We start from the raw sequence: 25,045 nt of genomic DNA, 5'->3' as shown, positions 1-25,045 counted from the left end.
CCAAGCATGGACCCCGACGACCTCTCTGCAGAAGACGAGGCACTGCGCAGCTTCCTGCCCACCTCCTTTGGGAAGCAGTCGAGAACAGCCAACGTAAAAGCGCAGATCGACCTCTCGCGGCGCAAGCCAGCAGCAGAGCCCAAGCCGCTTCCAGGGATAGCTGCAGACACGTCGTCCGGCGAAGATGCTGCGTCCGCAGCTTCGGATGAAGAGGACGAAGACGACAGCGGGGAAGAAGACGAGTTTCCCGTATCCCATGAGATGCTCCTCAAGACGCATCAGCGCGCGGTCACCACTGCCACGCTGGATCCCTCCGGCACAAGGCTGGTAACTGGCTCTACGGATTGCACGGTCAAATTCCATGACTTCGCCGCGATGACACCTACTACCATCCGCGCCTTCCGCTCCGTCGATCCAACGGCTACGAAAGGTTCAGCGAACGTCGAGACACATCCAGTCCACCAGGTGCTCTTCAACCCTATCTCCCCCAGCCAGATACTTGTCATCACTGCGTTGCCACAAGCCAGGGTCTTCAGTCGAGATGGCGAGCTTCTCACGGAGTTCGCCAAGGGAGACATGTACCTGCGCGATCTGCACAACACCAAGGGGCACATCGCAGAGGTGACATGCGGAGTGTGGCATCCGACGAACAGGGATTTGTGCGTGACAGCCGGAACGGATAGTACCCTACGGATCTGGGACGCGAACAACAAGCGAGCACAGAAGGAGGTCATTGTGCATAAGTCGAGGATCGCAGGATCGGCAGGGAGGACACGGATGACCGCAGTGGCATGGGGTTCACCGATGCAAGGAGGCAGCAATGTGCTTGTAGCGGCGGCTCTAGACGGCAGCCTCGCCATGTGGAGTGGAGAAGGTCCGTATCATCGACCAGCTGCAGACATTCGCGACGCCCACACTCGGGATACTTGGACTAGCGGCGTGGACATTAGTGCCGATGGCAGGCTGGTAGTGACGAGAGGTGGCGACGACACAATCAAGCTGTGGGACACGCGCAAGTTCAAGCAGCCGATCACCACCGTTACGCATCCGTCAACATCTTCGCAATATCCTACTTCGAACATCCGCTTCTCGCCGACCTCCTCAAACATCCTGACAGGCTCGGCGACAGGCGACCTCCACATCCTCAACCCAGCGACACTAAAGCCCGAGCTCATCACACCAGTCACTCCCGGCTCACCCCTCATCACAGTACTCTGGCACGAGAAGCTCAACCAAATCATCACCGGCTCCGCCAACGCCGAAACCCACGTCCTCTACAACCCCAACACCTCGACCAACGGCGCAAGACTCGTCATGTCCAAAGCACCCAAGCGCCGCCACATCGACGACGACCCCAACCTAACCATGGATCTCGCGCACGGCATCTCCGGCGACAGCATCATCACCCCCGGAGGCGCGCAGTCCGCAGCCACCAGCTTCGCCGCGCGGCACCCGAACGTCGGCTTGACGGCTTCCGGGAGGTCGAGAGATCCGCGTAGGCCGCATGTGCCGGTGACGACGCCGTTTGCGAAGAGCCAGCCCGATGAGAAGCACATCAGGGAACATATCCCGCTGAGCAGTATGCGGGACGAGGATCCGAGGGAGGCGCTGCTGAAGTATGCGGAGAAGGCGGAGAAGGATCCCATGTTTACGAATGCGTGGAAGACGACGCAACCGAAGACGATTTATGCCGAGTTGAGCGAGGAGGAGGATGAGCCGGAGAAAAAGAGGGCGAAACGGTAGGTGCTGGTGTTTTGGTACGTGGGTCCGAGTCTGGACGTTGGGTGGTTTGTAGACTGCATGTGAATGGCGTTTCTTGATTTGATACCCGCTGGAGGGCCGGATGGACTTTAACAATCTTGCCCTGATGGGCTCTTCGAGAGCATGGCTGCTTACTCAGAAGCACAATAACTTCGTCCTTCGTACCAATACTAGAGCTCACCCGCCATCTTCCCTTTCTTCTATGTCTTCTCAACCACAGTCTCCACCCCGTGGTTATATACAAGCCCTACTGTGATTCAGTAAAGTTCTGGGATATTACAGGTACCAATCTATCTAATACTCACCAGCTGCTCCGCTAGTGCTATCTAAGCTATTGCTGTATCCACACGCTCTTACCTGATATTTCTTAGCTGGTGCTAGGTAAAGGATAGCAGCACACCCGCCCTTGCATCTTAATACTGGCGCTTATACGCGCGCCGCCCTTCCTCACTCTACGTACTGACATAACAGCCAGATTTCCAATCACGTTCAAGCCGCTCAGGCAGCTACAATGCAGTTTTCGGCTCAGTAAATCATCTTCTACACGTAACCTGCACGTGACGACTCTCTAGCCAGCTCAAAGAACCTGCAACTCGTATAATTAGGGACTATCGCTGAGACAAAAGAACCCACAAGGTCCACCATACCGGCCGGAAAGCCTATAGAGATGCTAATCCAGACGAAGCTTTCGATAATCCTGCGCTGCTCAATCTCCAACGCCTTCCTCATAGTAGTCAGGCCTGTACAAGGATCATCGCGATACGGGCGATACGTAGTAAGCAGCCTGCCTCAGTCGGCACAATCATTTTCTCGTTTCACCACCATCCAGCAAGCTAAAACAGCAAAAACTCAAAGTGGCCATTTGGCAAACTCACTTCCACAAGGCTGGTTTTTCGTCCGGTGGTAGGTTGTAGCCGGTCGTAGGCGATCGACGGTCAAGCGGTCGGTTGGATCGGTCGGGGTTGGCGAGCAAGCCGATCGGGGGTGGCGTGTCGGCCTCAGTGGGATTCGAACTCGGTGCTGGGGAGAAATCGGAGGAGGGGATCATGTTCCATGTTGACGTGAGGCACCCGGTGTGGTGCCGGTAGAACAGGCATTTGGGCTACGGCATCTGGACTGTAGTGGGGTGGATGACGAAGTTTGGGTATATGTAGCTAGAAAACTGGGGTAAGGATTTAGGTTCTGCGCTACCGAGGGTGAGGTTAGTGAACTGTTAGGAATTAAGGTTTAGCTTGTTCCGTTCAGAGGATAGTGATGTGTGCTGGGTTGATAGCTGCCGGTATACAATCCCGGTGTAGTGCTCCACAGCAGGCAGCCGGTTTCGGTAGATGGTTAGCTCCGATATAATCGTGCTCATGCTGCTCGCATCGAATGGTCATATTGTCGTGCCCCTACTAGAGCGCGTGATCGTGATTGACACTCCCATCGTATCGTCAGTCGAAAGACGGCATTGAGCCTACGGTTCAGCACATAGGCGTCTTCGGCTAACGTCACCCTGGAGTTATCCGGAGCAAGCACGTCCACGGTTTGTCACTTGGCTACCTCCTGATACGGATGCAACCTCTTTCTAGTTGAACGTCCCGCCAGTTCCGGTTGTGAAGCTTGGGTGCCAACCCTGGTCATCCGTCATTGTTCTGTGCCTGAGGCAAGTTCCCCGTCAATTGCAATGGAGCCCCTGTCGATCAGGACGCTGAAACCCCGTAGTGCTCCAGGAACGCATGGCCATGATAATGATATGACCGGTTACGAGATGGAGGAATCTGAGACTAACGAGCCGCTTTCGTTGGCGGAGTTTCGCTTCTTCAAGTAACCGGCGCGGCTTCTGGAATTGGAACTGCACAAACAGTCCTCCTCTATGACAGACGGTCCATTTCGGTCAGTCCCCCTTCCGCTTAGTGTTATAGGCACATGCTGTTGAAAGTGTGCTATCAACGGGCTGAATAGAGGATCTATGTTACTGAAGCTAAAAAGCGGTAATGCTCCCGGACCGGACAACTATAATATTACTGAGACTGGAATTGGATAGGTCGTGCTGCTACTAGAACGGAGATAGATGATTAAATGATGGAGCGGTTTCGAGCTTGATAGTCTTCACCTTCGGCTCGAACTCGGAGTTGTTCTAGCATTGCACTCAGCGTGATCTGTAACTAGCAGCCGAACTCGATAGGGCCCACAGTTGGTTCAGAATCCTTCTTGAACTGCGCACAGAGTCGTTTATAAGAAGAGGCCAGTCCAGTAGGTCTCATACATACTCCGACGATATTCTTCAACTGCTGATGCTTCTGAAAATACTAGTGCGGCTTGACTTATCGAAATCGAACCATTTAGAATGACATCACCTCTCTCGCCATCTTGTGGCCGGCAGAGATCGTGACACCGGTATCCTTGTAGATGAACAGAATCAAGATGGCGTCCAGGGTGGGTCAAAGAATGCAAGTCAACTCTGTTAGTGCCAAAGCCGCCTGAGCCGGGCACATATTTTTGGCCGATACGGACCAAAATTGCATCCAGAATACTGCGGGTAGACAGCCGGTCTCACATTAATCGGTGGTGACACTTACATTGACTACTGCTATGAAGATAGCATGGATTCAGACTCCATGCGAACAGGTTTCGAGCAGCGGCATTGCATCCACCGTGATCGAAAGGAATCTAAGAGTCCAAATCTGAACTCTAGTCGGCTCTGATATTGAAGTTGTTCCAAACAAGGTGTTAGCTACTGCTACTACAGAGCGTGTCAAGTGCGTAAGAGTTGATAGACTTCGGAGGAATTTAGGGTCAGAGTCGAAATTTGAACGTCTTGTGCAAACCTTGAAGCTCGATTTAGTGGGATGTGGGTAAGTAAGGTGACGCAAGACTGCGTCGAATTGAGATTTGATGTGATATGACCCATGTCGTATCGGCGTCGTTGGACGGTGTATCGGAGAACACGTGGCTGTCGGAGATAGACGACCCTCAGACACATTCTAGTTTGCAGGATTCGAGAATGGTCGAGGATGCTTGTGGCGGCGATGACTTTGAAGGTGTTGCTGCTATTGGAAGCCGAAGTGGCGGATGCTACGAGGGGAACGCATGGTGGATAGTAGGGAGGTGTGAATTGGCGAAAGTGGTGATTTTTGAGAGAGAGAGAGAATAAAGGAGCTGAGAGAAGAACGTATAGATGTTGTTCCAGCTGCCTGCCCACATCTTTGCTGAGTGCGACTCTAATTGAGTTGCAGTAAGGACGGGCGAGTGTTACTTACGAATACCCCGAAGCGGAGTACAGCTCTCGAAGACTTCTTTCAGAATTACGACACTAGCGAGGTCGAGGAGGAAACAAACTTGATAACTACCATGAGCCATTTCGAGGGTCCAGGAAGGGGCTTTACCTTAATGTTTTTGCGGTGAGGAAGCACCGGTGACTTGAGCGGCTTACGATGCCGCTATCGCGAGTGGCTCTGCAGAACCGCATCATCACATCAGCCAAACCATGCCGGTGCATCCTCCGGATTACTTCACGAATCCTACTACAAGACCTCTCATAACACTTTAGGAGCCTCGCCAATGTATTACCCTACAACTCGAGTACTTCAACGAGCTTCCACAGGCGCCTTCACCGAAAATCCGTAACGCCGCATCATACTCTGCGATGATAATTCCGTATCACCAGAATATTGCCGTCACAGCGATTGCCCCCTCCGCACATCTTCCCGGACTCGGAGACACCGAAGGCTGGTCCTCTCTCATCGGCATCGTCACGGCCATAATCGGGAATGTCCTCATATCCTTCGCCCTCAACACCCAGCGGTATGCGCACATCAAGTTATCACAAGAGCGGGATGCACGGAGACGACAGCGAAGAGCTGGCCAGAGCCGCAACCATGGTTCGGCAGGTTATGGCACGCAGCAGAGTCAAATCGCAGAAGAGAGAGCAAAACGCAACCTAGGCGCGAAATACGATGCCCAGGGCGTACATATGATGCACGATGAGGACGTAACGGAGACCGACGTCTTGATACCGAAACTCGGCTCAGGCAGCTCCTCCGACTCCGAGGATGCGACCGCACAGAAAGAGCAATCGGGGTCGGAGGGGAGGAAGAAGTCTTACCTCAAGTCGCCATACTGGTGGATCGGCATCGTGCTGATGACGGTTGGGGAAGCAGGCAACTTTCTAGCATACGGCTTTGCGCCCGCCTCGATTGTCTCACCGCTGGGTGTCGTGGCGCTGATATCGAATTGCATGATAGCGCCGTTCATGCTCGGCGAACGCTTCCGGAAGAGGGACTTGCTGGGCGTCGCCATTGCTGTTGCGGGCGCTGTGACAGTTGTGCTGAGTGCGAAGGATAGTAACCCGAAGCTGGGGCCGGATGAGATCTGGCACCTCATTGCTACATGGGAGTTTGAGACGTATCTTGGTATCACTACCGTTTGCATTGTGGGACTCATGATTGCGAGTAAGAAGTACGGGGAGAAGTCTATCTTCATTGATCTTGGACTGGTGGGACTCTTCGGTATATATCTATAACTCCGGTACCTCTTCTCGCGGTGTGCTGATGCATCTCTGCAGGTGCTTATACGGCCCTCTCCACGAAGGGGGTTGCGTCTCTCCTGACATATACTATATGGAGAGCCCTCACCTTCCCAGTGACCTACCTCTTACTCGCCGTACTCATCGGTACTGCTGTCATGCAGATCAAGTATGTCAATAGAGCTCTCCAACGCTTCGACGCTACACAAGTCATCCCGACGCAGTTTGTTCTGTTCACACTATCGGTTATCCTTGGAAGCGCCGTACTCTACCGCGACTTCGAGAGGACAACAGCCTCAGATGCCGGCAAATTTATCGGCGGCTGCGCCCTAACATTCCTGGGTGTCTGGTTCATCACGACCGCGCGACCCCGTCATGAAGATGAAGACGACCGCGCGCCTGAAGATGATGACGCCATTGACCTAGTGGACGATGAGTACGAAAACGTTTCGCAGGACTCACCAAGCCGCCGCAGCGGGAAACGTCCCTCCTTGGCTGCCCTCCAGACCCGATCCACGTCCTCCCACGCCCGGCGACTGTCCTACCCTCGCTATTCCCGAGCTGGTGAAACACCAACCTCCCAGGACGAACCGTCCTCTCGCCTGGATCATTCGGCTTCCGGGCCACAGAGTCCAGCCGTTCCCTCTGCACCACAGACACCCTCGGAACCTCAATCTACATCCGCCTTCCTCTCACCCGTGACAAACCTCAGGTCGGCTCCTCCCCACCAGCGACTGCAGCAACCCGAACAGCAGCGACGCCCACAGGCAGCGCCTCTCCTTTACCCGACTCTTTCCGCTCCCGTCCTGCCCTCTGAAGCCCAAGCCCTCTCACCCCGCCCGGGCACCCCCCGCAAAACCTCCGAGCTCCTCTCCCCTTACCCTCCAGTGACTCCTTTAGCCCCAGCGGCCGCAGACGCACGAGGCGCAGCAGCAGTCGCCCCGGGCTCTGCATCGGTATTGCGCGCGCGTAACAGCATTGCAGGCATGCTACCGGGCCCGCTTATGAGCCCGCTGAGTGCGAGTTTGAGCGCCGTGGTTGCAGATTCGCTGAGGCGGGGTGTCGGCGGTGGGGGCGCCAGGCGGCGCAGGAGGCTCTCCGAGGCTGGGAAGAGTATGGGCGGCGGCGGTGGTGGCGAGGGGATGGAAGGGTGGGCGGGGAGAGGGGTGAGGAGCGATGCGGACGTGTTGGCTGGGAACAGTGGCGAGGGTGGTTCGGGCGGGGAGCTTACGAGTGAAGGCGGAGACCCTGGGGCGACGGCGACGGCGACGGGGTCGAGGGGGAGGAGCTTGAGTGGCGTGCTGGGGGATGTGTTGAAGGGGTTCAGGCGAGAGCGGGAAGCGCAGGATGAGGAGGTTGCTGGAAGGAGAAGGGCGGGTGAAGAGGAATAGTGTAACGTGGCTGGGGGTGCTATTCCTGCGGACGGCGCCAAGGTGAGGGATTGCGTTCTTTGCATTGCGATAGGCGTTCACGGTATTGAGCGGGGATCTTTGTTTGGATAAACCTGGACTTTGGCCTGTAAAAATGTCATGTGTGGGTATGTATATTGGGCATGCGCGGAATACGTACCGTCAACAGTAGGGTAAACCCGTTGTGGCAGGTAAGATTATGTCAGTAGCAATCGTACAAACCTCGCATCCCCTCCTGCATCGGCCAGATGAAATCACCGGCAGGCTTGCTCAGCCGTGGGTCCGTGATCTCGTCTCGCGAGCCCTGACAAGCCACGCCACATGCCTTCTGTCAACGGCGCTGCATCGCTGATCGCGTAAACGCCCAAATCCCCGGCAGACGGAGTTTACAGGGGGTGTCGTAGTGCGTAGTCCGAAGCGAGACAACGATAACCCAGAGAACGCCACTTGTCTCCCGGAGGTCGTTGGTGCTGGCCTCATTGGCCAGCGCGGTCCGTCTGCCGCATCGCCTCGTGAGATGGACGAGGGGTGTGGAGGGATGTGAAGGGATGCGGGACTGGGGCAGGGTTTGTGGACGTTGATGCACGGACACTCGAAAAGATCAAGAGGGATGCGGGATGTGCGGACCGGCAGCAAGGGCGGCGGGTGGAGGCGGCAAGATGTGTTGTTTCCTTGAAAATACCCTTGTGCTGATCGTCTCCCTCGTCCCTATTGGGCGAGCTTTGTGGGGGGAAACATGTCAATCTTGCCTTCATTTGACAGCTGACCCTTTTGCTTCACACTAGTGCTTACATATCGTTGGCATTGCAGAAGATGCGGTTGACCCGCTATCGTATGTGCGGTGAGGATATCAGGCCACTGACTGGGGGGTTGTTCGTTCGAGCACCAGCGGCATAAGAGGCATGGGCGTAGAACTTTGTATGCTGGTTCGGACAAATATCTTGGCTGATCGTCGATCTATACCCCGAGCCGATCTAGCACTCTTACGGTACCATGATCTTGAGTCTTGTGTTCGAGGCCATCATGGACTTTAGAGTACCGATGCGAGCGAGAAGCAGGTCAAGCCTTTGTAGCGGCTGTAAAATAGATTGACCGGGAAGGGCTGGATCTGGCAAAAAGCGTGGCGAAGGATGTCTGCATGACTGACAGCTCCGACGTGCGCTCTTAGCTTGCTATCTGGTTCCAATCTAGGCCTCATACGAGTAGGCGCTCTTAGAAGTTGAGCCCTTGTGCGGCTTCGGAGAGTTGCCGGTGAAGTCTGCCGCAGTATCGGTTGGTAGCGTCAAATCTCGACACATTTAGAGTTTGCGCATTGACGCCACGATGACGAGTTAGTACAATCGATAGGAAGTTGCAGCATAGGACGGTTCTAATCTACCAGTGTCGGTATCCGAAGCGTGAACTTTTTGTGATGCCCGCTGTAGCTTGTTCGCTTTGCAGAGCGAGCTTTGGATTGTCCAGCAATCTGGAGACGGGGCAGCCTTTATCCGAAGCACGGCCAATCTTGCCGAGGAAGTTTTCAAGGCCAAAACTCCAGCAAAATAAGTACGCCTACTGGCAGTGACACGCTTAGAAAGAGCAAGTTGACATGTGCCACAAACAGCGATCCACTATGCAACTGGCAGTAAGACGTGGTGCATGGCGTTATTCTTGAGAAGAGCACGCGGGCTCGGAAGTGGACAATAACATACAGGGATGGGTCGCGCAGTCTTCCATCAGGGATTTTGCTTTGGCAGAGAGTGGAGGACTGTAATAGATGAAGGAGCTGTTCGAAAAACTGAAAGTGTATAGATTCATCCAGCCGACGAAGCTAGCTGAAATTTCAATGTCATCAACTCGAGCCAGATGACCAGAGTCTACTCGAGCGGAAGTCGTTCGAGAGAGTACAACGTTGTCCTTGTGAGAGGCACAAAACACGCTTTAGATGCAGACTGAGAAAATCTTACAGACTTCGCTGCTTCGCGCAAAGTTGAACCGCAATCATAAGAGCTGTTTTCAGAACGGCGGCAGCATGAGATGATCCATAAAATCATGTTGGCACACTTATCTGGACAAGTGATACCTACATCCTGGCTCTAAGCACCGAGTAGGAGTCCCATCGAGCAAATGCGCTTTTGTTAAGAGATTCACGAAAACATGCTCGAGCTTATTCCAAGAAACCTCATAAAGCTCAGAGGTCGTCGTTGTTGCATGTGGCGACTTCATATATCAATTTCTCACGACAATTGTCAGCGTACTGGAATACCCTTTCCCCAATCGCTATTAGCGTACTGCAGTACCTTCGCTACTGCGTTAGATAGCCAGAGCTGACTGTTTCAGACTCCATCGGGGAGAGCTTTAACGGTAGTCTGGGCGACTGAAGTGATGTCACATATCTTGGTAAAAGAGTTTGTAGTGGGGCTTTTCCCAGTGCAACCACGGTAGCTGACCAGAGACGTTGGACCGTTGCATTGTGCAACCGTTTGTGCAACCGTTGGTCGTGATGTTCTCGTGTTCCTCCTTCCTGGGTCAGGGCAGCGCGAGATCACTCCTGTAACGGCGCTGGAGCGGAATGCACATCTTGGTATCTAGAGCGCACTAGTGAACCGTAAGCTGAGCGTATTTCAACAACGGACTTTGCTCACCATCCCGAACGCTATGGCCAGCGTGGAGTCCTCTAGTATTAACTTCGCTTGCTCGTGTGCTAGAGTAAGTAGGTTGAGCGTAATCAATTAAGACTCAAGGACGTCCGGGGATTTGTACGCTCGCTAGCGACGCGCGTCAAGTCGGCTCTCTTCAAGACTACCGTATCTCAAGCGTCAAGACGCGCTCTTGTTTGCCCTGCTTCAGTAGTGTGGCGGTTATCAGACTTCGGTAAGCTGTATTTTCACGCCCTGGTCGCTTCAAAGGTTCGGGCAGGTACAAAGCAGCAGCACGTGAGCAGGCGCCGAAGGGCAAGCCGCCGTTGGAGAAACCGAAGTTCAGAAGGAATCAGCTCCGTCGGCGCCGGGGGTCTGGAAATGACAGCTGATCTGATGCGGGTTCGATCAGCTAGGCACAATATGCATAGCCATACAAATAGCCTTCAAGGGGCGGTGTTCCCGCGCTTGCTCCATATCACTGGAGGAATTAGCCGAGACATGGAGTAAGCGGTCGACGGCGACATCAATGTCGCGAGAATGTGCATCAACCGCCGCCGTCTACGCACAGACTAGGTACGTGAGGTTTTCCAACACGGGTAAGATGATCAATGACTGGTCTGAGCTGTTGCCGACTCTCGAATTACCTAAGATAGGCAACGTCGATGATCCTTGACGGCGATGACCCTTGCTCGGGCTGGTCCGCATGGGTGTGAAGCATGGAAGCTCTTGGTGATAGCAGCTTTATCGAAACGAGAATGGCAAGCGGCTGTCTATCGGCCCTTACCGTTCTCATCAAACGAGCTGAAGCAATGTCGCCAACATGATGGGTATTTAGCATACTTTACCAAGGTACGTTACTCCTTGTGTACTGCCCGTGGCAGAAGAGTCCTGCCACGAGCCGGGTCGGCCAGCCGCTAGACGAATTGGTGCCCGACTGCCAGGATCTGAGCGGCAGCTAGGGTGCGTTTGGCACATTCTTTGCCAAGATGCACGGGGGGCAGCGCGCTACTGTGCAGGAAGGTCGCTCCGCCGCTGGGCACTTTCTGTCGTCTCTGCAGCTTCGCGCATAGCAATTGCAGCCACAGCTGCTTTTGTTGAGCTGAGCCGGCAGGGCACCACAGGATTCGTCCTTTCACCAACGAAGCTCTTGGCTCCACGAGTGCTCTTTGGTCAAACTGCCTCAAGTAAAAGCGATTCCTTCAGCTGCTCGCGCCAAGGCGTCAAAACCCCTACCTAGGTATTTCAGCGGTCCGCAGGGCTCGTGGGCCAGGCCAGAGGCGTTGTGCCTCGACGATAGCGACCGGGATTTGTGCGCTCAGACCGGCATGGCTGTGCGGTAGTAAGACAGCCCTCGAGCCGATCTCTCATGCTTGCATCGCACACGTACTCATATGGCCGGACAAGCCCAAGACCATGACAGAGGTCCGCCCGAGGACGTCTCCTTCCACCGACCACCCACGAGTAACCACCGTGCATTTGGAGTTTCAGTGCTCTTGGCAGCTGACCTCGTGACTCGTTACAGCGAAGCCGACGGCCAAGCAACCGCAGCGCTCCCGTTGTCACTTCAAACCCGGGCCACTCAGGCGTACCGCACAATTGCAGTGAATCCGCGGTCGAGGCACATACCAGCCAAGGACGCAGACGTCGTCTGCACAAGGCATTTCTACTCGAGCACATCCTTCATCCTGCACTTTAAACGACACTGCACAGAAACCACTCCCCTAATCCTGGCCAGCGGCGTCTGCCGATCTACACTACAGCATCTTTAATTCCAGCTATCCGCGCGGCGTTGAAACTTTGACTTCGCCCGACGTGCCTTCTTGCAGCGTCCCCACTTTGAGCGTTGTCAAGTCTGCGAGTTTTAGCGAGGTCTCTCTGGTCGACCAACCTCCACAAGAGGGGACGTTCACCACCCACAGGTGGGACACTTTATGCTAGGCCCAACGTCCTGGAACCCAAGATTTCCAGCCACCCTTGACGGAATCGGAACCAGCTTTTTGCTCGCGACCGCGGTTCTCTGAACAGCGAATACGGAGTACTGGATCGCCTCGATCGGCCCGTCCCTGTGAACCCAAGAATCACTACAGAACGTGCAACGGCGCTTTCCTGGCCGTTATCCTCGTCGTAGAAGCCTCCGTTGCGTTGGTCGAAGTCCTGAACTGCCCTCCGCAGCTATCGAGAGGTTAAGGATATTCACTTTGTGGGGATGTTCCTTCCATGCAGCCCAGAAACGCATGTTTGACATGCCCAGAGAACATCAGACGACTTTCTGAGCACCCGCTTCTATCGCTCACTGAATAAAAGAATTTCGGATATCTCCATCCTAAGCCTGAAGTTCGGACCCTCATCCATCATTTCTGTCAATTCGGATTTGATTCAAGCTCGTCGTTTCCCTTTCTTTCGGCCCACATCGTGTGTTATCCATTCGCGGTTCCAATCGCTCAGACGACTTTACGGCCATATCGGTATTCGCAGTCTTCATCTTGATCCGCGGTCGCTATGGGTACTGTAGGGGTACACATGCCCTACCATGGGAGAGACTCTTTGCTCTTCACGCATAGGGACGATGAGAAACTTCCGCGCAAAGATGCTAGAAGGCACCTGCAGCCGCCTTTGAAACCTCAGTCTCGATCAAATCTTTTGTCTCAACCTGTGTCGAATCCGACATACTTCAATTCAGCATACTTCAATCCAGCATACTTCAACCCAGCATACCTCGACTCAGCATATTTCGACTCAGCACACTTCGACTCAGCATACTTGAACCCAGCACACTCGAACTCAGCACACTCGAACTCAGCACACTCGAACTTCCCCCTCCATAACTCTCTAATACCTCAAACCACGCAACTCAACACCACTGCCACGTAGGTTGACGCTTGCACGCTTATATGTGTCTTTCACTAATATGTCGGAATAGTATGAACATCCCCGTAGCCAATGTCGAGCCGGCTATGGCGCCCACGGAGACGGGCTGCGTCCTTCGCACGACGTACGATGGAATGGTTTCATTAGAAGCAACTCTTCAGGGACGGCGGTTCCATGCACCACGCCGACTACGTGAGAGCGAGAGGAACCAGGCCATCCAAAGCGGCGCAGTGTTCATCTACGAAGAAGGGGCATCTGGCATCAAAAGGTGGACGGATGGGAAAAGCTGGAGCCCGAGCCGGCTCATGGGGAACTACCTCATCTATCGGGAAGTTAACCAACAGCTCGATGGAGGTGACAAGAGGCGCCCCACGAAACGCCGCCGCTCCGATGCAGTGCCTCCCCAAGACTACACCGATGATGAGAAAAAGTTCTACGTAGGATCCTTAACCGACACCTACGACTTTAAGCAAGGTGGTCTTATGAAAAAGACCATCTCGATCAAGTACCGAGGCAGTGTCCATCATATCGTCTCGTATTACACTCTGGAAGATGTCAGATCGCAGAGACTTTGCAGGCCTAGGCAGATTGAGGACTTGAGGGACATCCGTCCGAGAGACGAGTTATTACGGGGTACGGCCTGGAAGATACGACCGGACCTTGAAGACGATGCTCCGATCTCGCAACCAGCTGTGTCAGTCGTACGCCAGTATGTTGCCTCACCAGTCATACAGCAACATGTGCCCCCACCAATCTCAAATCAATATGTGCTTCCACAGACCGCCGCGACCTTCGTACCGAACGTGGGATTGGCGGCAGACATGTATTTTCCGCAGCACATACCTGAGGTATGGGGCCAAGCTGGTGTGTGCTGCGGCACTGATCATTCTTTCATGTATTAGTGCAGGTTTGGTTGAGGCGCAGCAAGGCGTTCGTAATGCTAGTATACATACCATCATCAGCGTATAGGTTCATTATCATCAAACTAGCCAAGCCAACATGGCACGTGACTCAGTTGGCCTGTGCCCATGCTTAACTTGACCTGCTTGCATGACTACTCATTCAACTTTTAACTTTGAAGCGACGCTATGTTGTGTTGATGACATGTTTGGATTGCCAGTCGCAGACAGGAGAATGCTCCGTGGCATCGTGGCTTCGTCGCCATCGTGCCTTTTCACCGTTGGGCGACCACAATGTCGCTCTACGCTGCAGCGCTCGACCTTAACCTCCGCCGCCAATTGTATTAGCATCTACGCAAGAACAGACCATGATCGGTTACAGCGCCAAAACTCCGACCGGTGTACTAGACGCCCCGATGTGTGCGTAAACAGTGAACCCTACAGGGGATGTACACCTCGTTGCTAATTTCGTTGCAGCACCCGAAGACCGTTTTCCCTCAGCAGCCCACGGCCTGCTACACAAAAGAAAAGCGAAGAGCATGTTGGAGAAACTCGAGGTGGCGTGGTAAGGTCATTTATATGTCACAGTCTTTCATTCTTAACTTTTACTTTGCTTCCTGCCACAATGCATCCGAGTGGAGGGGTAAGGAGGAAAGCAGGAGGGAAGAAGGAGGGAGGAAGGGGTGTCCGTGACTCGTCCCTATCACTTGTCCACTACAATTCTCTCCAGTCGAACTTCCCTTGGTCTCAATATGAGCCTAAGCCTCAAAAGCAGGCTACGGTACTACATAGCAAACCCCGGGAACGTCACAGAATCTTAAGCAAACAAGCTTTCACTTACGTGGGGAGTTCTGCAGTAAGGTCGCATGACTGTCTAATTTCCGTGTGGTCATTATTAGTTCATGTTCCCACGGCCTTTTGATGAATGATCGCCATTCTGGTAATATATGACCACAGCTCTGTATTCACATTTCCCTCTACTTCTGCCGCCCGCTCTACGCAGCACGGCTTCACATTCAAGAGTACCAGACCAGCTGACACATGAACGCTCAGCCTCAGCCGAAGAAACCGCTCCGCGAGACGACCCGCGAGCTTCGTGAAAGAGTCAAAACCAGGCTATCAACGTTGACTCCGCATGAGAACATCTACACTGTTCCAAATGTGCTCACCTTCTCCCGTCTAATCGCTGCTCCGGTAGTTGGGTACCTGGTTCTACACGACCATCATACCTGGGCCGTTGGGCTCTTCGCCTACGCCGGTATTACGGATCTCGTAGATGGCTGGATTGCTCGGAGATGGAACTTACAAACGGTCGTTGGCAGCGTTGTAGATCCTATGGCCGATAAGATGCTCATGACTATCTTGGTAGGCTGTTTGGCCATCAAGGGAGCTATACCGCGTACGTGGTCATCATCGTTCATCTGATTTATTACTTCCTCACTAATGCGGAATCTACAGTCTGGCTCGCAACTCTGATCCTAGGCCGCGACGTTTCTCTCGCCATAGCGGCCATCTACTATCGCTACGCGTCGCTGCCTCCACCGAAAACGTTCATGCGTTATTGGGATTTTTCTCTCCCATCCGCCGAGGTCCATCCAACTACCGTCTCAAAGTTCAACACATTCCTTCAAATCGGTCTGATAGGTGCTACGACTGCCCTTCCTTTAGTGACCAGCGGCGCTCTGGACAGCTTCTTGGGCAGTCTCAGTCCCTCTGATGTCGAGATCGCTGTTAGAGGCCTTGGGTATGTAGTTGCGAGCACCACTCTCTGGAGCGGTGCCAGCTACGCGTGGAACAGGAAGGCTGTAAAGATTCTGGGCAGCGATGAAGCCTTGAAGGAGAAGCAGGGCATGCGGGGAAGGGCCGTTGTCGGTGTAAGTTTTGCGGCCGTTGTCGGACTGGCCGCGTGGTTAGCTGCCAACGAGAAGAGTGACGGCACGCAGAGTCACGGATCAGGAGCGAAAGAATAGATGACGGCATTGTCGTTGTCCGGCCACCCCATAGACCTGCTCGACGCGCTGGTTCGGAAGCCAACCAGGCGCTTCGTTCGCCACGCGTCTCAGCATGTGCGTTGTAGGTACAGCCAGCCATTGAAGAAATCCTATTCCGCCGTCTTACCCTTGCGGAGGCACGTATCCTTTACCATCAATCAGCCTGCGGAAAAAGTTAGGCTGACGAGGCAGGGTCCAGCGTCTGCAAATGCTCGTAAAGAAAGCGGTGCGAAAATGATCGGCCTCCGGCTAAGATAATCTCAAAGCAAGAAGCAAGCTCAGCGACTTCTCTAAAATATTCCCAGGCATGAGTAGACAGGTCGGAAAACGCTCTTCATGTAAAATATATATTTTTCATGCTGTGTGGCACGGTATACCCTAATATCTATATATCGTCCACAAGCTTAGCAGCTGAGATGCGCGGCAGCTTTGGTTCCAACAGCCCGTACTCAACTCTTTGCTGGGTCTGAACAGCGCTTTCACCCATTCACCTTGATGCCTGAAGATCAAAGCTTGACGCGTCAACTCGGAGTCAAATGATTCCGGGAAACGGTTTCAAATTTTGTTTCATCACTAGCCTGCCCCCTCTTCAGGCTCCTTCACTTACGCCTCATGGCCGCCATCCTAGCAGATGCCTCCAAGTTCGCCTGTGCTTGTTCCATTCATTCAACCCACCTTGTCCGCATACCGACTCCCGTTGCCTACAACCTTCTCCTTTCCAACCTGTTCACAACCATTTCATCCCAGGATCCCTGACCTACACCTCCAGAGGCTCCTTATTTCTCCTGCTGCCGATCAAAGTTTGAAGCCGCTTCAACACACAGGAAGTTTTGTAGATCGATCGAACCGGCCGGTTTACATGCATCCTCGGTAGCCTCGGTATTGTTGTACGGGTACGGCCTCGACGAATTCGGGGAGCAAAGCAGTTGTTGAACGCAGCATGTTCTGATCCATTTCTTATCACACAACACAGGCAGAGCAGGCTGACAAGTCCGCTTGCACAGAGCATGGAACGCCCGCTATGCCCGCTAGACGCCGCTTGTGGGTACGCCACAGTGTTCACCGGTTGAGACGGGGCCTGTGCACCGAGTGGTTGAAAGCTTGCTTGAACCGATGATGGAGTACGGAAGCACGGTTAGAAAGGCATGTCTTTGTGCTGTGGAGTGGACGTGCATCCTATAGGATAAAACGAATCTTTGACCGGCGCAAATATTGATACAGCGAACAATTGTGAGGGCACTCGTGCAACTATGTAACCTTTGATCAACCCTACATATATAGTAGACGTAGACGACCATGACTCCATCCAACGCCTTGCAATGCCGTGTGCGATTTTGAAACAGCGTTCAATAAGGCTCAAACTCGACACAAGACGAAAGGAAATCATCCGCAGCGCCTCTTCTCCTTGCCTGCCACGTCTCTCGAGGTCGCACCCGCCACCATTCTTAGGAAGCAAGCATCCTCGTGCTACCCATCCAGACCCCGTCACATCCCAAGTTCAATATCCCCTCTTCTACTAACCGCCAGCGAATTAAAACGCCAAACCCTCAGGTCAACCCCGTCGCCCCACCCAACGTCCCCTTAACCGTCCCCAGCGTCCCTCCCGTGCGCTTCTGCACGCCATCAAGCTTCTTCTGCACGCCATCAACCCCACTATTCTTCTGCGCCGTGTCCAAGCCACCCTTGATCCCCTTGGCCGCATCACCGACGTGTTTCTGGCCAGGCACACTCGTCCCATTCGTCTGCCTCTTCTCCGGCGTCCCATTCGCCTGCTTCTCCCCTTCATGCCCCGCCACCTGATCCTGCACGCCCCCATGGATCTGGCCCGTCTTAGCCATGTCCCTCGCGGGCCCCATGAGGAAGTCCAGCCGGCCCCCCGTGAGGTTGTTGATCTTGTCGCCGATGGCCTCGCCCTCGGCCGCGGGCTCGGAGTCGCCGTTCAGCCACTTGAGGATGTAGTAGCCGCCGAGCCCCCAGAGGAAGAAGAAGCAGGCGCCCAGCGTGGTGATGAAGACGGTGGGGAGCACGACGAGCAGCGCGGCGCCGACCATGAAGGCCGTGAAGAGGAGCGCGGCCAGCACGCCGACGAGCAGGGCCACGACGAGCGAGAAGACGAAGACGGTCAGCGTGAAGAGGAAGAAGAAGAAGAGGGGGACGCCGGTTAGCGCGATGTTGGAGAGGAGGAAGGCCTGTTGAGGGCATGGGTCAGCGTAGATCCTTTGCAACGTGTGGATAGAGGGTGCAGTGGGGTGAGTGCTGTCTCTGGGTGCGTACGGCGGTTTTGGGATTGCCGACGGCGAAGGATTGGAGCCGTGCGAGGACTTCGGCGCGCTTTTCGGGTGGGAAGAAGGAGTCGAGGATGCCCATGGCACCGTCCCCTAGGCCTCCGAGGAGGCCTTGGACGGTGTTGAGTACGGCGGCCATTGCGGCGGATCGTGGGGCAGGTGTTTTGTTGCAGGTCGTTTAGAATACAGACGGATTCGAGGATATTAGACACAACTAAGCAGGCTTGATTGCATCCAGGTACAACAGCAAGAGGAGAATATATTTGAAGAATCGAGAAAGAAATGAAGAGCACAAAATCAAGGAGAGTTTTCGTCACATGGTGCGGCCCAGAAAGCAAGCTTCCAGGATGTGACAACGGAGATGGAGACACAACCCGCGCACGGCCGACGTCACAGATTCTAGCCACACCGATCCAGACAGCTTGGCGTGGCGATGCGTGAGCTTGCAGCTGTCCGTTAGTGTTTCATTGGTGTTGATTCCAGTTTCTGTGCCATGGCGGGAACTTCTCCGCTTTCCAGCAGCATCAGAGAGAGCCGAAGAGGGCATGAATTTCCTCGGACGGTTCTAGGGGATTCACTTCATCAACAAGGTACAAGGATCGCAAGACAAGGGCTCCATTTTATCAAAACTACTGGAAAACCATATCGCAGCACTCGCACCAAAATATCAAAACGACGGCCGGTATGGGCAGAATGCCTCCCCGTTGCTCTCCCCCACAAGCCTCCAGATATCGACTTGTCCCCATACCATGACCTACCGTAGACGCAAATACCAGGAGCACTCACCACACTTCCAATCGCAAATCCCGTGTTCAAAGGGAAGTGCGAGCCTTCCCAGCTCCTTGGTTGTTATTCGCTCTTCTCGGCCGCCGGCCCAGAGCTAAGGTTGTCGCTGCTAGAAGGGTGAGAGCCCTGCAGATACTGGCCAAAGACTCTGCTCTCCAGATCCAGCGCCGCACCACCCGTCGTCTTCTTCGCCTGGCGACGGAAGTAGATCCTCTTCGCCCACTTCCACGACTCGATGCCCAGGAAGAACAGCACCGTTTCGGCGAAGACGATACCCCACTCCCAGCTAATCCCCGTGTGCTTGAAAACCACATGGTTGATGACCGGAATATACAGCGTCGGGAAAATCGTGACAAACCCCGCGATGATGGCCCAGAACAAGAACTTGTTGCGCCAGACGTCAAACATCCACTGCGTGAAGTACTTCTTGCTCTTCGGCTGCATGCGGAAGAAGGAACGGCGCATGTTGATCATCTCCCAGGCGAGGAAGAGCGCGAACCACGTCAGGCAGGCGAAGCAGGTCGCGCGGGCGCGGAAGACAGTGTCGCAGGCCTCGGAGTAGGCGTCATTGCAGTTCTCGCCCAGGTTGCCGTCGCCGAAACCGTAGAGGACGAGGGTGAAGGAGGCGAGGCAGAGGGCTGCTGTCCAGAGGCCGTAGACGAGCATGTCGAGCATTACTTCGAGGGTGAAGACACCGCGCTTGAGCTGAGAATCTGTCAGTAAATGACCCAGCTTAGTTGCTCTCGTTATGTAACTTACGCTTTGCGGCGGTCGTTGCATGATATCTGGAGCCGCAATCTCAAACCCGAGGCCCATGTCGGGCATGCCAGAGGTGATCATGATGACCCATAGAATCTCGACTGGCGCAAGAGGAAAGACCGATAAACCACGACTATCCTTGAAGGCCAGACCAATGAGCAAAGTACAGGCTTGAGCGATGTTCTCAGCAAGCAGATGCAGAATGAATTTCTGGATGTTGTCGAACATGCGGCGACCCTCTTCAATGGCGTTGAGGATAGAGGCGAAGTTATCGTCGGTTAGAACAATGTCTGAAGCGTCTTTGGCGACATCGGAGCCCGCTTGACCCATGGCGATTCCGACATCTGCGCGCTTGAGCGAGGGTGAGTCGTTGACTCCGTCGCCAGTCTACCTATCGTCAACTTCCGTTTTCTAGGTAGATAGGAGGAATCTAGCTTACCATAGCTGCGAACTTCTTCCTCCGATGCAGTGCCTCAATCATGCGGACCTTGGTATTTGGCGCGCAACGAGCAACCACAAGAGGCAGAAGCGGGAGCTGGTCGATTTCATCATCGGACAGCTTGTCGAACTGGCCAGCAGTCATGACCATAGCAGCTGCCACATCCTTGCTGACCTCATTCATCCGGGACGGAAGGATGCCGACCTCAAGTGCGATGGCGCGAGCCGTGCCGGGGTGGTCGCCAGTCAACATGTGGACTGAGATACCCGCCTGTTGACACTCGCGCACGGATGGTGCAGATTCGGGCCTAGGCGGATCGTAGAGCCCAACTAAGCCTCGGAAGGTGAGGTCATTCTCGATCTCGTTGCGGTCAAATTCCTGCTTCTCACCGATATGCTCCTTGTATGTCCTGCTTGCCAAAGCAAGGACACGGAGACCGAGAGCGGCGAGTGATTCCATGTTTTCGAGAACTTCATTTCTGAAGTCTTCGGTGACCTCGGTAGCTTCGCCTTCTCCAGAATACACCGAGGTGCATGAGCCGATCACGCGTTCTACAGCGCCCTTGGTAAAGACGTGACGTTCTTGCGAAGCCGTCTCCTCGAAGATGACGGACATTTTCTTCACATCGGAGTCGAACGGAAACTCGGCAATCTGCTTCCACTTTGGCTTGTCACCAGCGGTAAGGCGGGTCCTGTTCCAATCAAAGCGGGAGGCGAAAACCTGAATAGCAATTTCGGTAGGATCACCGCGAGCATTCCAGTCTCCATTGTCATTCTTATGGACATGTGCTAGATTAGCTAGTGAAGCTACGTTCAGGTAGTCCTCCAGGAATTTGTTGCCTTCAAGCAGATCTGTGTAGGTCTGCTCGTGGCCTTCCTCGTCGGCTGCTTTGAAATCGATATCCTTTGGGGGTTTCGAATCGAAACTTAAGCTCCCAATTGTAGGGTTGAAGGGCTCATTAGAGCTGCTGACGGAGTAAGTCCCTTTGGCAGGGATCCACGCTTTCTTGGCGACCATCTTGCCCTGCGTGAGTGTGCCGGTTTTGTCTGAGCAAATATCTGGCAAAGTGTTAATGCAGATACCAAAGGCACGAGCTATGCAGACTTACCTGTCACGGCGCCGAGAGCCTCTAAGCTTCTGAGGTTCCTAACAATGACATGCCTCTCAACCATGCGCTTCGTCCCAGCAGCCATAGTGATAGTCAAGACGACAATAAGCGAGGCAGGGATCATACTCAAGCCCGTAGCAACGGCGTAGATGATGACCTCTTGCTCGCTGACAAAGTTATTTGCTGCCAGCACGATGATTGCACAGACCACGGCGATGAAGAAAAGTAAAATTGCGAGCCGCGAAAGCTTCTTCTGCAGCGGAGTGCCGACATTGATACCCAAAAAGCGACCCACCGCGTCTGAAGCGGTGAGCGTCCAGGCTTCGGCATACCGGTGGGGCTTCGCGCTGCCGTCAGCCTTGCGCTTGACGGGTCGGACCTTGGAATCTTTCTTCCTGAGCGCCGCGGCGATGGAGCCGATCTCGGTGTACATGCCGGTAGCGAAAACAATGCCGCGAGCGCGGCCTTTGGTCACCGTGGATGAGCTGTACGCGACGTTGAGGCGATCTCCAGGACCGGTGTCGTCCTCGAAAGTTGAATCAGCTTCTTTGTGCACAGGAAGAGACTCGCCGGTGAGCAGAGCCTCATCGGTTTCGAAGTTAACCGCCTCAATCAAGCTAGGAACGGAATTGTCAGTGAGGTTTCCTATGCTGAGTATTATCATGCTCACCGAATGTCCGCGGGGATGGTGTCCCCAGTTTTACACTCTACCATGTCACCAGGAACAACTTCCACAGTAGAAACACTGAGAGTCTTGCCATCCCGAACGGCGCTGGCAGTAGGCGAGCTCAAAGACCTTAACGAGTCCATGGTTTTCTCGGCCTGGAACTCCTGCATAAAGCCAACAACAATATTGAGGACAATCACGGCAGCAACCACGCCGCCTTCAATCCACGACCGGATGCCAAAACTGACGGCCATGGCCAGGATCAGGACCTAAGGTTGGATTAGCCCTTTCTTCCCTCCCTTACACGTGGAGTGGTAAGCATAACTAGAGTCATAGCGTTGGCAACCTGCCGAACGAGTATCTTGCCCGGGTTGACGCCCTCGGCGTCGCCCAGCTCATTGCGCCCATACTTCTCGAGACGAGTTTTGACTTCGGATTCTGTGAGCCCGTCTTCAGGATTGGCGCTCATTTCTTCGATGACCTGGGTAACAGGCAAAGCATGCGCAGGGCGCGATAGCATTTCATTGTTGGCTTGGCCGGAGACGTGGTTCGCCAGCTCTGCCTGTTCTTTCTTGCCCATCTTGGAACAGCGCTAACCACAGCGGATGGTGAAGAATTGGTGTTGGGGGAGCACGTTTGGATGGTTCGATATCTGAAGGTAGGGACGGAAGGCAATTTGTAGATTTTTTTCAGTACAGATAGTGGGAGCAGGGATGACGGAGGCCAAGTAAGACTGAGGCTCCTAAGATCCACACACGCCGAGAAAACGCCCCTCGTGCATGTGCCAAGATATCTTCTACTGGTACAAATGTCCGTCGATAGCCTTAGCCGTGCTGTCTCGGGCCTACTGCCCCTTGGCGAAGCAGAGAGACACCTTGGGACCTTGAACGGAGTGCTCCGTGGATCTAATGCCAAGGCCTTAGATGCAGAATGCCGAGACCCGGCTACCCCGAATGAAAGCCGTTGCATTTCATGTCGGAAGCTGTCAGCCGCCTATCAGTGACAACCGCCGCTTGTGGAATGGGACCAAGGGCGATCCAAAAAGAACGCGGCGGGTCTTGGCACGCAAACATTGGCGAGACCACCCCGCCGCGTTCTTTTTGAATCGCCTTGGACGGCGCGAGGCTAGAGACGGGCTTTAACTCGGAAAGATCCATGACATGTGCGTCCTACTCGCGGTGGTAGATACACAAAGGGAGCCTAAGGTGTCGTGAATGTGTTGAGGTACGAAATCACGTGGGCATCCCTCCATCGGCTAAAGCTCCCCGTAACGGCTGCCAAACGTCAACCTTCCCCAGACCCCGCGACACACCATGGACAACCCCGCGAGCATCCCCCTCCGGCCAAAAGGCCAACGGCATCCGTTGTGCATACAAGAGGGGGATATGGATATTGCTTGGATCATGGACATGACTTAGAGATAGCCAAATCACCAACGCTCATTCACAAAACTAGCACCATTAGATCGTTGTGTGTTACTGATCACGTCATTACCGATTGACCATTATGCGCGCCGCCAGATACTATGGCAAGGAAGACGTTCGCATAGAGGACATCCCAAAGCCTGAGTGCGGCGAGGGCCAAGTTAGGGTAAACTACCAGCACGCGTCACCCCCTAATTAAGAACTTCTTGTATATTTTCTGTCTCGTGTCAAGTGCACGCTCTACCCATTCAACCCACTAACCTCTTCCAAATCCCCCAGATCGCCCCAGCCTTCGTAGGCATCTGCGGCACCGACCTTCACGAATACCTCGGCGGTCCCACCTTCTGCCCCGTATCCCCCCATCCCGTAACCAAAGAAACCATCCCCGTAACCCTGGGCCACGAGTTCTCGGGCGTGGTCGAAGAGGTCGGCCCCGACATCAACTCCTTCAGCATCGGCCAGCACGTCGTGGTCCAACCCACCATCTCCTGCGGCACCTGCGGCGCCTGCAAAGCCGGCGTCGAAAACACCTGCCACAATGGCGGCTTCGTCGGGCTGAGCGGCGGCGGCGGCGGCCTCAGCGACTCGCTCGTCGTGCCCGCAAGCTATGTGCTGCCGCTGCCCGAGAACGTGCCGCTGGATGTTGGTGCGCTGGTTGAGCCGCTGTCGGTCGCGTGGCATGCGATCTCGGCGGCACCGCTGGATGAGAGTTCTACGGTGCTGGTGCTTGGGGGTGGGCCAATCGGACTCGCGGTTGTGCAGTGTCTTGGGGCGAAGAAGGTCAAAAAGATTATATTGAGCGAGGTCGCTCCGGCGAGGCAACAGTTCGCGAGGGAGTTTGGGGCACATCATGTGTTGGATCCGAGGGAGAATGATTTGGTGGCTATGACGAAGGAATTGAGTGATGAGAATGGGGCGGATGTGGTGTTTGATTGCGCTGGCGTGCCTGCGAGGTAGGTACGCATCGAGCTTGGGAAGCGCCGTTATTTGAGTCGAAAATTTAGAGATAGGGAGCTAACAGGAAGCAGTATAACGACGGCATGCCAATCAGTCAAATCCAGAGGGACGGTAGTAAACGTAGCGATCTGGGAGAAGGCGGTTCCATTCAATCCAAACATGCTCGTGTTCAGAGAAGCGAAGTTTACGGCTGTGTTGGGCTACCAAAGGAAGGACTTTGAAGCGGTGATCGAGGCTCTGGGTTCAGGTATGACCCCTTCCAGTCACACGAGCACACATTGACGCTCTTTGATGAGCTGAGATTGATTGCGGAGTAGGACAGCTACAGCCGTCGCGCATGATCACGCGGAAGATCCGACTTGAGGATCTGGTCGAACAGGGCATCTTGGCTTTGACAACGGCCAAGGACCAGGTGAAGATACTTGTCGATCTCGCGGCGTAGGCTTGAGCGTTCGGGTTGAGCAACCATCTTTATCAGTGACCTGTTGATTAGAACGGAACACCTCAGATTTACGAAGCCTCTGTACTGCCTTGCACCCTGAGCGTCGTTAGAGAAGTGATCTT

General features: G+C 54.3%; 7 protein-coding genes across 7 annotated transcripts; 5 read left to right on the top strand and 2 right to left on the bottom strand.

Annotated features, from left to right (window-relative positions):
* Window positions 1–6: 6 nt before the first annotated feature.
* Window positions 7–1,743, top strand: W97_05852 (uncharacterized protein; the record flags this gene model as incomplete). The annotated part of the gene is made up of 1 exon (XM_007783733.1): window positions 7–1,743. One exon carries the CDS (start codon window positions 7–9, stop codon window positions 1,741–1,743), a length of 1,737 nt encoding a protein of 578 aa, XP_007781923.1.
* Window positions 1,744–5,389: 3,646 nt separating this feature from the next.
* On the top strand, window positions 5,390–7,659 carry W97_05851 (uncharacterized protein; the record flags this gene model as incomplete). Its single annotated transcript, XM_007783732.1, has 2 exons — window positions 5,390–6,251; window positions 6,308–7,659. The coding sequence occupies 2 exons, from the start codon at window positions 5,390–5,392 to the stop codon at window positions 7,657–7,659; spliced, it is 2,214 nt and encodes a 737-aa protein (XP_007781922.1).
* A 5,560-nt stretch (window positions 7,660–13,219) lies between these two features.
* Window positions 13,220–14,068, top strand: W97_05850 (uncharacterized protein; the record flags this gene model as incomplete). The annotated part of the gene is made up of 1 exon (XM_007783731.1): window positions 13,220–14,068. The coding sequence occupies one exon, from the start codon at window positions 13,220–13,222 to the stop codon at window positions 14,066–14,068; it is 849 nt and encodes a 282-aa protein (XP_007781921.1).
* Window positions 14,069–15,400: 1,332 nt separating this feature from the next.
* W97_05849 (uncharacterized protein) lies at window positions 15,401–16,035 on the top strand (the record flags this gene model as incomplete). The annotated part of the gene is made up of 2 exons (XM_007783730.1): window positions 15,401–15,464; window positions 15,524–16,035. 2 exons carry the CDS (start codon window positions 15,401–15,403, stop codon window positions 16,033–16,035), a joined length of 576 nt encoding a protein of 191 aa, XP_007781920.1.
* A 1,568-nt stretch (window positions 16,036–17,603) lies between these two features.
* W97_05848 (uncharacterized protein) lies at window positions 17,604–18,480 on the bottom strand (the record flags this gene model as incomplete). The annotated part of the gene is made up of 2 exons (XM_007783729.1): window positions 17,604–18,245; window positions 18,331–18,480. 2 exons carry the CDS (start codon window positions 18,478–18,480, stop codon window positions 17,604–17,606), a joined length of 792 nt encoding a protein of 263 aa, XP_007781919.1.
* A 710-nt stretch (window positions 18,481–19,190) lies between these two features.
* W97_05847 (potassium/sodium efflux P-type ATPase, fungal-type) lies at window positions 19,191–22,680 on the bottom strand (the record flags this gene model as incomplete). The annotated part of the gene is made up of 6 exons (XM_007783728.1): window positions 19,191–19,832; window positions 19,887–20,273; window positions 20,326–21,383; window positions 21,434–22,050; window positions 22,104–22,369; window positions 22,426–22,680. 6 exons carry the CDS (start codon window positions 22,678–22,680, stop codon window positions 19,191–19,193), a joined length of 3,225 nt encoding a protein of 1,074 aa, XP_007781918.1.
* A 926-nt stretch (window positions 22,681–23,606) lies between these two features.
* W97_05846 (uncharacterized protein) lies at window positions 23,607–24,923 on the top strand (the record flags this gene model as incomplete). Its single annotated transcript, XM_007783727.1, has 4 exons — window positions 23,607–23,690; window positions 23,804–24,477; window positions 24,553–24,728; window positions 24,796–24,923. 4 exons carry the CDS (start codon window positions 23,607–23,609, stop codon window positions 24,921–24,923), a joined length of 1,062 nt encoding a protein of 353 aa, XP_007781917.1.
* Window positions 24,924–25,045: the final 122 nt, after the last annotated feature.

Source organism: Coniosporium apollinis (genome assembly GCF_000281105.1).
Source record: "Coniosporium apollinis CBS 100218 chromosome Unknown supercont1.28, whole genome shotgun sequence".
Classification (NCBI taxonomy): domain Eukaryota; kingdom Fungi; phylum Ascomycota; class Dothideomycetes; genus Coniosporium; species Coniosporium apollinis.
The sequence above is the reverse complement of the archived record's forward strand: the minus strand, read 5'-3'. Positions and strand labels throughout refer to the sequence as shown.